General features: G+C 37.7%; 3 protein-coding genes across 3 annotated transcripts; 2 read left to right on the forward strand and 1 right to left on the reverse strand.

Moving 5' to 3' along the window:
* On the forward strand, nt 1-1,133 carry LOC117382514 (DNA damage-inducible transcript 4 protein-like). Its single transcript, XM_033979714.2, has 2 exons — nt 1-238; nt 383-1,133. The coding sequence occupies exons 1-2, from the start codon at nt 82-84 to the stop codon at nt 886-888; spliced, it is 663 nt and encodes a 220-aa protein (XP_033835605.1). The 5' UTR covers nt 1-81; the 3' UTR covers nt 889-1,133.
* A 100-nt stretch (nt 1,134-1,233) lies between these two features.
* dnajb12a (DnaJ heat shock protein family (Hsp40) member B12a) lies at nt 1,234-9,003 on the reverse strand. Its single transcript, XM_033979473.2, has 9 exons — nt 8,827-9,003; nt 8,328-8,505; nt 7,410-7,555; nt 7,161-7,337; nt 6,296-6,375; nt 6,103-6,212; nt 5,535-5,707; nt 4,908-5,049; nt 1,234-1,814 (listed from the first exon to the last, which is right to left on the reverse strand). Exons 1-8 carry the CDS (start codon nt 8,957-8,959, stop codon nt 4,928-4,930), a joined length of 1,119 nt encoding a protein of 372 aa, XP_033835364.1. The 5' UTR covers nt 8,960-9,003; the 3' UTR covers nt 1,234-1,814; nt 4,908-4,927.
* A 29-nt stretch (nt 9,004-9,032) lies between these two features.
* On the forward strand, nt 9,033-12,946 carry trmt2b (tRNA methyltransferase 2 homolog B). Its single transcript, XM_033979472.2, has 2 exons — nt 9,033-9,988; nt 10,746-12,946. Exons 1-2 carry the CDS (start codon nt 9,158-9,160, stop codon nt 11,364-11,366), a joined length of 1,452 nt encoding a protein of 483 aa, XP_033835363.1. The 5' UTR covers nt 9,033-9,157; the 3' UTR covers nt 11,367-12,946.
* Nucleotides 12,947-13,506: the final 560 nt, after the last annotated feature.

Consider the following 13,506-nt stretch of genomic DNA (forward strand, 5'->3'; position numbering starts at 1 on the left):
AAGGGGATCAACTATAGAGAGGATACCAACTATAGCACTTACTCTTACACACCCGGGGTATTTTAACTATATTTTAGAAATATGCCATTTTCTTGCAATCAGTCTCTGGACGGCAGCTTTCCTCCTTCTCCTGTGGAGGACAGGAGTTTGAATAGGTTGTCTTGGGGCAGTCTGCTGAATAAACTAGTCGAACTTAACTGGAATCAAAGAGAACAACAGTGCAACTGGAGTGACACTGGTAAGTCTTCAAATTTTCAAATTAAGTCTTCAGTTTTAGTGTTTTATTTTATTTAGATAAAAATAAGATAGCACATCCATTCATATATAACATTTTAAATAGGCCTATTTTACTGATTGTGTGTTTTTCATGTTTTCTGTTTAGGTTCAGTAGCAGACTTGTCTTTGTCAGACAGTGACAGCAACGACTGCTTTTATCCTCTGGAGGAGTTGCTGGCTTCTGAAGCTGTGGGCACTATTGCACAAAGTCTGGATGAATCTTCACGTTTGCTGGGCTGCTCTAAAATCATTGTGCCTGACTGTCTGATGCACAACATTGGCCAGGAGCTTGTGCACTTGGCCCTCAGTGAGCCGTGTGGTCTCAGAGGGGCCCTAGTGGACCTGTGCGTGGACAGAGGGGACCAGAGCTCCATGTGTGTACTGGACCAAATCGCAGTGGACAACTCCGTGGTGCCCACGTTTCAGGTGACGCTGGTGTTGAGGCAGGAGTCGAGTGGACTATGGCCCAAAGTCAAGAAGCTCTTAAAGGGAAGCCAGTCTCCACAGACCCCCACAAAGCACCAGCCCACCCTCAGACTGAGCCGCAGCTTCAGAGCCATCAAGAAGAAGCTGTACTGTTCAGGAGAGCTGCTCATAGAGGAGTGCTGCTGACCAAGCACCATTGTCCTAATCCTCCCATTTGGACAAACTATTATGAATGCACTTGTGTCATTCACTTAAACTGTACCTGAACTGTTGAAACACTTATCTGACAGGTGCAAACATGACAAAGACACATTGTCTTCTCTGTAAATGTGAAATGCCAACAATGTGGATGGCATTGTATTTGCACTCAAACATGCTCATATGTGATTTGTATACTAGTGCTTTTGTAATAAATTATTTTTTTTTATAAAGTGAAGCTTCATTTAACTATGGTAATAATTATTACATTATAATAATTGTCAGTCCTGATACACAGATTATGCACACATGGAAAGAATAGGCATACCAGTAATAATTTGACAGTTTTTAATGAAAGAAACATATTAAATTTAGCATGTTAATTTAATAAATAAGATTTACTTTTAATTGTGCAATGATTTCTGATACTTAATCCAACGAGCTACAGGCAAATCCACATAATAACAGCATATTAAATTATATTAATCCCATAAATCCTGCACTGTTAAAAGTAAAATGTATATATACATGGCGAGAACTATAAAAATTACACGCTTCTCATTTGAGTGGCTCAGAAATGTGAACAGGAGGCCAGGGAGAATTCTCTAAAGTTTTAGGTGGACAGAGAGAGCTTAAATTAGCAGCCTTGTCAACCTCTTTAAATAAACCATTTCATCTATGTAGTTACTTCTCTGCAACATCAAATGGACATGGGATCTTGAAGAGTAAAAAAATATCAGCAGTCAACTCAAGCGTCTCACAGTTCTACAGGAAGTCCATCTACAGAGTTGCAGAAAGGTTCCCTGATAAGGTCGTCTGCTGCCCACTGCGAGTAAGGCATCTCTTCTCTTGGTTTGCTAACGTAATATGCTCCTGATGAGTGGGCATTCCTTCAGATTCAAGTACCGACCAACCTGTAAGAACATGAGGTATTATACGTATTAGTTTAGTTTTAAATCCAGTGTCACTGGCAGCCTCACAGAAAAAGATCAGATTGTCAGTGGTGAAGAGTAAGATTAAGTACATACCTAAATGTCCTTTAATTATATATCATTAAACTGCAGACACTGTCAGAGCAGAGTCTCTATTAGGGCTGCAAGATTCATTACAATCAATCATTTTGAATGGATGCAATTAGCAAACTGCAAACTGCAATTTTTCAAGTTCCATAATTTCCTCCATAAAGACAACATCCTGTCTTATTCTGCATAAAAACTGTTAACCTTGTAATTTAGATCTGTTCAAACATGTTCTGAAATGTGATTCTTGTATTAGTTGGTCAATTCTTCAGGAAGGGTTTAAAATGTGAACTCTGAACAGAATTCTATTATTAAAAATATAAACTGCAAATCTAACCTCAATCACATTGCTTGTCAGAAAAATCACATTGAGATATTTTTTCAGCCCTAATCTCTATAATAAACTATATTATCTGTGAACGATAAATACATTTTATTGATAAATCCTCAATTCACAAAACATTGTTACCTAAACAGAAGGAACTAAAAAACTCTTGGTATGATTTTAAGGCACAAACATTTAACGGTGAATGACTTGGGAAGAATAGCTACCAGTAATTGTGATTTTTTCTGACAAGCATTGTGATTGAGATTTGCAATATGTTTTAATAGTAGAATTCTGTTCAAAGTACATATTTTGAGTGTGTTCAGAAGATTTGACAAAAAGACTGAAATATGAAATGACAAACTCTGAATCACATTGCAGAACATGTTTGCACAGGTCTAAACCACAGGGTCAGCAGCTTTTTATGCAAAATATGACAGGATATTTTGGTGTGTGGAGGAAATTACGGTACTCAAAAAAAACGCTGTCTTTGTGATTTGGTAACTGTGTCCATTGAAATTGCAATTTTGATTCAATTTTCTTGCAGCCCTACAAACATAACGGCAACATGGTTACGATGAAAAAAGGTCATAATTTGCAAATTATGTCTCCTGAAAGTAATTCACAGTAACCCCACAAACAATACAGTACCAAACATGTACAGATATTGTACATGTGAGAGGCATCAATAGCAGTTATTGGATATGGTTGAGAAATCATAAGGCCATGCAATTTAGAAACTGAAGGATCCATGTGCTGAGAAAACACAGCTGACTGTATCAAACAATGGCAGTCAGGTTGAGGCAAATGGACAATAGTTCCAATAACACATACAAGTTGCCTCTATGTTATCTATACTGACAATCTAGAGAGCACTAGGACAATGGACTGATTACTAAACCCTTTTCATAATTATTTTCTTAGAATATAGTAGAATCATATACACTGTTAAAACCCAGTAATCACTAACTAAAGCCTACCACACACACAACAATCAGTCTTAAACTATTTTTAAACATGCCACAAAAGTGCACATCACAGACGTGAGGAGAATCGTATGAGATTTTAAATCTTATGATCCCCCGAACGCAAAGCCTGCAGCGGAGTGACCGCACACCACAAGCTAAACGTTTTGTGTTTTGTGCTATCAGAACTATAGAGCACCTTGCATCAGCTGTTTCCTGTCTACAGTAAAACAACTCGCTTTAAGACTATATTCCAAAGATTAGAGCATTGCACTTCTATTTTAGATGCAAGTCAAAACTGTGTTATTATTTGTGAAATGTGGTGCAATAGTTCAGATAAATGCTTTTAATGCACAAAAGGCTGGAGATAAGCAACACAGAAAGTAAAATCGTGTTTACTGTAGCAGTATGGATTTATAAACTGCGTGAGGAACTACTTTCTTTTACTTTTAAAGAACGCTTCAAACTGGATTAACAGCACTGTTTTGTTGACTGAGTGTCATTATTTGTGGAGGACAAAATCTAATGGATAATATAGATCAGAATGCTGCAGTTTATTACTCGCCTCTCATAAAGTTGTAAAGTTAAAGTTTCCTAATTATTTTTTCCTCTTATCTTGCACCTCTCTGTCTGTCACTCTGTTTACCCCTGACACTGTTTTATTGGCTGGTGCAATGGTGGTGATGTTTTGCGGTTATGATATGAAAGAGCAGCTCAGCGTTGCACTGACACCACACACAAAGAGTGCAGTGGATTAATAATCGCTTATCAACATTCAAGGTCGGGTCTCACCTACTCAAAACCAGGGAGAAGCAAATCGGGTCCAAAATCAGGCAAATTATCCTGTAGTGCGGGGCTTAAGTGGTATTTGGATACTTAGTGTTTATTGAGATAATAGATAGTTTATTAATATAATTGTTAAAGGGGTATTACACTTCTATGGGGTATTAGCTGCTAACACATAACATATTAGAACCAACATGTTACCTTTTATGGTTTTGAAATTGCTATATTTGCCAAAAACAACGCATTAACATGTTTAATATGTTTCATTTACGATTTGAGTCCCCCACCCCTTTTCTCCGCATGCTATGTCACTCCCCCTATTCAAACATGCATGTGGAGTCACTTACAAAACCTCTTCATTGAATTGTTTAATAGTTATTAATGTTTTACTCTTTATTACTGTATTTAACAAGTGCTTTATAAACATCAACAAAGATAAACATTGAATATTGATAGAGAAACATTTAATATAAGATCACATGGTTGTATAAGTCAAAGGACTGGCCGCACCAGAGCCGAGATGTGAAAAAGGGCTTTTGGCTGTTTTGCTACCCAAGAATTGTATATATTTCAAGGACAAGCAAAATTGGATACTTTGGTGCCACAAATGAACTTTAACAATCTGGTGACAAATATTTATACCCACACCTGCACCCGTTCTTAATGTTTTAAATGGACTTATGTACTTATTTGTTCTGTTTTGGTATTTTTTCTTTATTTGAACAAACTCTCCCATGAAAAGGAGAGTCTGAGTGCTCTCATCGGGCTTTCCCTGTATAAATATAGATAAATAAAACAAAATATAAGATCAAATTAACTACTTTTTATGCCTATTACCACAAGTTGGCTATTAATATGTGGTCCCTAAAAAGTGTAACCAAAAAATAATAGAGCATACAGCGAGCCACGTACCCATAGGTGTCCAGTGGTTTTTAGCCGTCCAGCATGACCTGAATTTCAGATAATCTGGAACAACTTGGAGTTCCCATCCTCTGCGCCCTTTGGTACAACTCCGAATCCCCAAAGTAACGAGCTCGATACAATAAACCCTCCTCTGAAACAAAAAAAAAAAAAGAACATGCCATCATTAGCAACCCATTTTAACTTGTCCATATGCATGTTTTCTTTTCATAAACTAGCAAAATAACACAATCTGAATGATGTTGAGCAGATTATATTTTATCTGTAAACCAACACTGCAAAAATGTTCACCCTCTGGATTTGTTTTATTTGTTTGCGTGATGTAACATTTTTCACTGTTCCAAGACATTTCTGACAGGTTCCACTATAGGTGTCAGTAAAATAAACATAACAATAAAAAAATTACCACTTTCCATTCACTGAAACTCATTTTTTGCAGTGTAGAACCTACTTGATAGTCTAAACATCTCTTTGCACCAAATCGCTTTTCTTATATATTGAAAATAACAGGTGGAGCAGATGATGAAACAAGGTGTCAGTATAATGGGAACTTATCTAGCATTTTCCACATATGGAAAATCACTTTATGGCAGAGACGATGACTGTAATTTAACATACTCTGCTGTTTCTCCTTCCAACAATTATTCCTGAGGTTAGAGATGTAGTCCTCTTCGACACTCCTCTCAACATTCTTCAGGCTATTTCCACTGTATTCTTCGTTGAAGCGTTCTCCCACATAGTAAAGCACTTTCAGGCTGGCTGTATGCCTTTTGTGAATATGTCCAGCTGACCTATGGTATGGAGAAGAGGTTTAATTTATTATAGAACAGACAAAATAGGTAAGCATACTAGGGCTGAGCATTTTTGGAAAAAATCCAATTGTGATTTTTCTCACAAGCATTATGATTCAATTTTTGATTTAGGTTTTAATACTTTGATTTTGTTCAAAGTTCACTCTTTAAACACACCCAGGAGATGCAAAAAAAAAAAAAAAAAAAAAAAAAAAAAAATCAAAGTTCTTATACAGATTAAGATATGATATTGTGTAATTATTATAAGTCAAAAATTGTTAGCTTTTTCGATGAGCTATTGGCATCCATTCAAAATTTCAATTTGATTGTGATTAATCTTGAACCCCTAAAGCATACCTACATGTGGTGCTCTCAAGCTGTCACTGACTACTTACGGGCGGTAGCTAAGGCTATAGGGAGGCTGCGTCACCATCAATTGGCTTAAAGCAGAGACAATGATGAGGATTAGGATGGGCATCAGCTGGACAAAAAGAGCCAGACCTCCCTATTGAAAAAAAACATATCAATACTGATTAGCAATGACAGTAAAAGGAAAAGGAAACACATGAGGTAGAAAAAAGGACAAACATCTCTTTGCTGTTCTCTTCTTTCATGTGTATTGTGATGGCCAAAGTGCATTCTTCCATTTCTGTAAACATGGACATTACCTAGAGACAAAAGAAAGGATAATTTATTGATTTGAAAACAATGTACTAACCTGTGTTAAGGTTGGATTCACCCATTGTCATAAGGGAAATGTAGATTTAAGATTGAGCAGAAAATGAAATTGAGATTCAAAAGTGTCAAAATGCCTATGCTATCTAATAATTTGTTTATTTTATGCACAGATTAACTAGCAAGTTTTTTGTACTACCATTGACCACAAAAGGCATGAACAATTGTCGTCACTAGTTAGCATTCAGCTAAAAGAATGTACATTGGGGTTGTCAAAAGTACTGAAAATCAGATAGTAAAACTAATATTGAAATTCAAAATTAAGTAATCATATGAGCAGTTCAATACTGCAAAAAAAAAAAATAAATCACATTAACAGGACAAAATTTGAGCTTTCCTCAACAGTTTTAGTATGATTTTGAGCTTTATCATAACTCGTAGTAACATAAAGAAAGTAGTATTATTTTGCGTATATGAAAATAACATTTTCTTACTAAAAAAATAGCATTTTTTATCTCCACAGTGGTATCAAAATCAGTATCGAGTATTGAGTGAATTCCTTAGTATCTAAATCGAGTTTGAAATTTTAATATCGAGTTGTACAACACTACGCATAATAGCACCCATATCCTAATACAAAAATGATTAGATGCAACATTTGTAGATTTCTTGGTTTACCTCACTGATAGAGTAATGTTTTGTTTCTATACTATAATTTAAATGACTGAATTCTCATTCTCAAACATGAATGCAAACATTGCTTCTATCCAGGACTTACTTGTTGGGAAGCCACCACCAAAGAACATGTTGAAGAGATCCTCAGGTGAAATGTCCGCTTCAAACTCGCGATGGTGATGTCTGTGTCTACTACTTGGTTGTGCACTCTCCTCCCCATACTGGTCATAATGTCTTCTTTTATCAGGGTTACTCAACACAGCATAGGCATTTCCAATGGCTAAGACAACTCAGAATGAATACATTTTTTCCTGACCATAATTAAACAAGAAAAATATATATTTGGGTGTACCTTTAAAAGCTTCTGTGGCTCCAGGCGCATGGTTTTTGTCTGGATGAAATTTCAAAGCTAATTTTCTGTAGGCCTTTTTTAAGTCTTCTTCTGATGCATTCTTTTCTACGCCCAGAGTTTGGTAGTAATCTTTACAACTTTTAATCCTGGAACAATCATACATTAACAAGGTTAATCACACATAAACATCACAAAAAAAGAAAATCATTCCAATTCAAATTTAAGTACTAGGGCTGCACAATTAACTGTTATTGAATTAGAATCTCAATCTCAGCGCAATTAGCAAATAACAAAGGCTACAAATTTTGAACTAGCACAATTTCTTCACACACACCCAAATATTCTGTCTTATGATGCATAAAAACAGCTAACCCTGTAGTTTAGATCTGTACAAACAAACAGTGAAATATAATTCTTGTATTAGTTTGTCAGTTCATATTTCAGTCTTTTTGTCAGTTCTTCAGGACACTTGCAAACTTGTTAACAGAATCCCATTATTAAAACTTTTTAAATATAAATTGCAAATCTAATTGCAATCAAAATGCTTGTCAAAAAAAATCATTATTTGATACTTTCCACCAAGTGTTCAACCCTACATGGAACATGGTGAATCCTAATTAGGATGATTGTGCTTTTTCTGTTTTTCCATAGTTTCCATCAGTTCTCTCATTATAAAATGTTACAGAATGAGGTAATCATTTATAATTACATATCCTAAAGGCAAACTCCAACTATTATAAGAGACAGACAAGACCAAGGGGATTACACCCATGTTAATAAGCACACGCACAAAAGTAGTTTGTTTTGTATACTTAACAAAGGCAAACCCCCACAGCAGAAACATCGTCTGGCATTAGGAGTGGAACGTGAAAACACTATAACCCGCTTGGATTTAGCACTTGCATGAAATGAACTCACTTTCTGACCGCCTCCAGCTGCTCTGCGGTGTAGGGCTTAGCAGTCTCGGTGTGGGCCTGTCCGGAGCCCTGCGCCTCCTCTGTGTGGCCCCTGTGTCTTACTGACGGGCCTTCACCATTCATCGTAGCTCCATTCTCGCTCGAAGGTTTACCGTTTTGAGTTATTGAATCCAGTAAACCTACAAGATAATAAGTAACAACACATTAGGTAAACAGTCACTTTAGCAAGATAAGCTATGTTAGCATCTCACGTTACCCTATAACCTCCCAGATCCAAACATTTGACAAATTAGATCACATAAAACACTAATACTCAACAGCAGAAAAAGTAAGAATATTCTGGCATGTTTCTAAATAAATCGCCAAGCATGTGAGGTGATATATCAAGACATAAAACGTTGAACGTTAAAACGTTGCTAACAGTAGCCGATTCGGTTTCACGCTGAAGGCCCTCCATTTTACAACACTCCAGGACTAAAACATGCACTTATTTAACGTACTTTGGGCGTGATCGGTCGGAAACAAACGCTGAGCCTTTTCCAAAAACTTCCTAGCTCTGTCCGGCTGGCTGTTGCTGATGGCATTTTGGGCTATTTTAATACATCGCTCCGCTTCGTCCTTGTTTGAATCCATCGCGTCACAGCGGAAATGTTTACCTGTCCAGAGCCGCGTTTTGATGACGTATGTAGCACTGGCTCATACTGTATTCGTCACACGCTCAAGGTAATGTAGCTTGCATGTGTCAAGTATTTACGTATGGTCTATCTTTCATTTGGTAGAGCCATACGTTTTATCATATGAATTGTAAGCATATCTTTCGTTAGCATCTATATGGCACTATCAGCAGTTAGATCATACGCGTTTGTAAAGTATATCATTTGGAATCCTGTCAAGACTGCATATGTACTGTTTTCTACCAACCATCAGAGGCAACTTCTGTCAAAGCAACATCAGAAAAAACAGAGACCTCCTATATCTGAACATCTATCTTGGGAGGAAAGATTGGCAGATGTCGTCACCCCATTATGGAGACTGAATTATGATAAACAACTTGAAGTAAAGCAAAAACGCCAAGAAACAATCCTTTCTCAGCTTTATGGACATCTTAATGGAGATCTCCGGTCATCATGCATTAAAGTTCAACCCAACTTCCCTATCCTGTCTATTTTGCCCTCTCCAGTTCAAAATGGGTATAGGAACAAGTCAACATTTTCTGTCAACAAGGGTGTGGATGGAAATCCAAAGACGGTTGGGTTTTATGTTGGAACAGCCAGGTCCAACAACATTGTATGTGTGAATGGAGACCATTTGCTCAACATGCCTGAGAAGCACAAACTGGTGGCTAGATGTTATCAGAACTTCCTCCGACTCTCCCCTCTTGAGCCCTGCCTCCTGTTTCACACTGGCGGGCACTGGAGGGAAATCACCATAAGGACCAATGCATGGGGGCACACCATGGCGATTGTGTATTTTCACCCACAGACACTATGTCCAGATGAGGTGAACGAGCACAAGGCAGCCCTAGTGGACTACTTCACAACTGGGCTAGGCTCAGTTTGTCAGCTGGACTCACTGTTCTTCCAGGAGAGTACCATGACTCGCTGCTCACATGAAGAATCACCCTATCAGCTCCTGCATGGTGTGCCCTACATTTATGAAGAGGTAATTAATATGAAATGAGATAAATACAAAATAAGCACAGTGCAATTCAAGGACCACAAAGTGTACGATAAATATGCTGCCAGAGTTTTTAGGGACCTCAATTTGACTTTGAAACCTTAACTTTCAACCAATGTGCTGGGAAAGAAAAGTTTCTGTCAACACATTCACATTTAATTTAATAACTTTCCATTCTGGAGTGTCCCGAGCAAACCTCTGAATCAGAAAAATTGCCAAATCCAAAGAAGACATAGTGGCATGGACAAAATTAGCTCCAAGTATTTTTAAAAAACACGTGTCATTTGGTAATATTTGGAGGGCCACATAATCTATTCAGGATAACAACAAAAAACTCATAGAAGATTGGAAAAAAATACAACTTTTGAAAGAGTGAGAATACAGGATTACTCATAACAGTGGCATTCAATGGGGAATGAAATATTAATTTGCCTAAAAATTGCTTAAAATAAAAATCTTTAACTACACGGCACACAGTGACTATATTATGATTTTGAAGAAGAAACAAAATGTTGTATGAGGACTACCAAAAAATTAAACCCTTTATTTACTTTTAATACTGTCCAGATTACTACATCCATTGGTCTGAGTTTAAGGTAAAGCTATATTTAGAAGCACAGACTATTATCATTATTTAAAATGAATTATTAATCACTGTTTTAACTGTAAATAAAGTTATCTTATTGCATTTTTTTCTTAAAAAAAGCTCAAGTTGTATAATATTTTTTCTTTCTTTTGACAGATTCTAGGCTTTAAATTCCGTATATCTCCAGATGCCTTTTTCCAGGTGAACCAGGCTGCAGCAGAGGTTCTCTACAGAACTGTCAGAGACTTATGCACGCCAACTTATCACAATGCAACACAAACTACTCAAGGTGGTGGCACTCTCTTAGATGTGTGCTGTGGTACGGGCGCTATTGGCATCATCACATCCCCCAGAGTGAACCAAATCCTTGGCATCGAATTAGTGGAGCAGGCTGTCCAAGATGCCAGACACAATGCAGACCTCAACAATGTGCATAATTGCGAGTTTAAATCGGGGAAAGCAGAGGTGGTCCTTCCTGGTCTAATGAAGGAGTTAAGTTCCATACAATCTGGCCTTACGGCAGTGGTGAATCCAGCTCGAGCAGGCCTACATTATCGTGTGGTAAGAGCGCTGAGGAACCACTCAGCCATCCGCAGACTGGTGTATGTGTCATGTAAGCCAGAAGGTGAGGCCATGAGGAACTTCAGAGAGCTGTGTTGTGCTCCAGATTCCCAGAAGAAACTCTCAGGAGAGGCTTTCACTCCTACGTTAGCTGTGCCTGTGGACATGTTCCCCCACACCCCGCACTGTGAACTTGTCCTGCTCTTTGAACGGTAGGGTTATAATAACTACACCTTAATTAGCCAGAATAATGCAAAAACAGAGACTTAATTCATTATGAACTAATATTTTAAGAAGGATTCAGGCTTAGAAGCTAGTTAATTAAGGGGTTATGAGATATAGAGTATTAACAAAGTAGTTACTAAGCCTCAGTCATTATTATTAAACTATTTGTTCATTATAAAGTCATGCTTTATTAAGGCATAAATAAGTGTAGTTATTATGTGTTACCAAAGGTTGAAATTAAGATTAAGATATAAATGCATTTTTATGCGAGTTGTGTTTATGTGCCATAAAATTCTGCAGCTAAAAAACAAACAAAATTGTAAATCTTTACAAATGACTTGGCCTTTGATTAAAATTGTAAAAATGCATTCTCTTTCAGTGCACATCCTTGTGTCTAAAATAATAATATAATTTGTGATTGTTGTCCTACAATACAGTGATTAGGTTAATTTTGGGGTAGGGCTGTACAAACACTTGAATTTAAATTTAAATTAAATATAAAAAAATTCTAATTCTCAATAAAGTTTGGGTCTTGTTAATCGATAAGTGGCTTAATGAAACAACTGTGAATTAATCAAAATACGACTCCAGGTATGTATTTGATGAGAAGACAACATTACAACATGGTTAATATGTTTTAAAAAAGCCATTTTGCATAGTGGACTTTCAGACTCACAGACTGAAACCTCATCAGAAGATTTTGTTGTAGATAGGTTTGTGTCACTCCCAACTGCAGATTCAAATGAGATGGTGTTACGGCCCCTGGGCTCCAGCTCCTCCTACCATGTGCCTCTTCCTTTTTTCTCTCTCTTCCTCTTGGCCCCTCCCGTTATGCCCCGCAGCTGGCGTTGATTGACAGCCTACTCTACATGCGATTGGAGGGACAATCAAGGCTCAGCCAATCGTCGCCCTCCACCTGTGTCTGCTCCAGATTCAAAAGGACTCGCCCCCAGTTACTCCTTGCTGCTGTAAGCATGTTCCTTTAATCTGATCAGAAAAATCACTGGAGACCAGAGAGTAGAATCACTCGAGTTTTATTATTCCCTATACATCCAATCTAATACACGTCAGGCGTTATTGCTGTCCCTAGTACGTGCACGGAGATCTCAGGGGTGGTCCCGTTTTGATCTGAGTGCTTGACCCTGAACGCCACATTTACACATAAATCATGAATATTCAGTTGCTGGGCATGGACATCTTCTTCCTTCTGGCACTCCTCTACCCTCCAGGCGCCCCACTGGCGCAGCGTTATCTATAACAGCTTGACCTGGGAGGACATGCTACACTATCTATTGTCACAGTACATTCTTTTCTATGCGATAGGGCAAGGATGGAGTTTGTTTGTGCAGTGTTGCGTGAAAGTCCTAAACCTCCTTTTAGTCTAAACTTTGATATTATGAGCAATGATGTTTACGTCCTTCACTGCCAATTCTGTTTGTGAATCGGCATGCCATTTCACTGACTTTGTACTCTACTCTTAGAGCCTCCTTTTGTTGGCTTTGTTTTTTTGTATTGTAATCCTAAGTTGTTCAATGCCCTTCATTTCCCTACATAAACGCTACTTATTTTATTATACTATCTTGTGTTGCCTTCCTTTTTTCCCTAGGAAATGGTTTGTAACAGATGGGAGGACTTGTGATGAAAATATTGTCCTTTGAAACACAGGTGACTGATGTCGGAGATCTTATGTCTATCTCCATATCTGTCATCTCAACATCTTGGTCATATTTGGAGCTTTCTTTTTGCGATGTTCCAGACTCTGTCTCACTAACATGCATTAACTCATGGGCCGCCTCTGTGTAATCATCCCCTTCAGGTAAATCCACATCCAATTTAAACATGTTACTGAGCAGGTGAAATTGTTCCATGTCTCTAGACTCCTGATCAGGCACAAACATTCTGAAAGCTTTAATTAGCTGTTCCAGGTTTGTGGCTGGAGACTGGCAAAACCTTTCAGGAGTGATCCCAGTGGTTTCTTTAAGCTCCGGCCAAGTTTTGAGTCTCCACTTGGAGTTTTCCTGCACAAAGTACTTCGAGGTGTACAACGCTTCATTCATCAGTTTGACTTTGAACGGCTGTTGCGTGTGATTCACCAACATAATATTGTCTGGTTTGATGTCCATGTGCATGA

This window comes from Periophthalmus magnuspinnatus, chromosome 15 (assembly GCF_009829125.3).
Source record: "Periophthalmus magnuspinnatus isolate fPerMag1 chromosome 15, fPerMag1.2.pri, whole genome shotgun sequence".
NCBI lineage: Eukaryota > Metazoa > Chordata > Actinopteri > Gobiiformes > Gobiidae > Periophthalmus > Periophthalmus magnuspinnatus.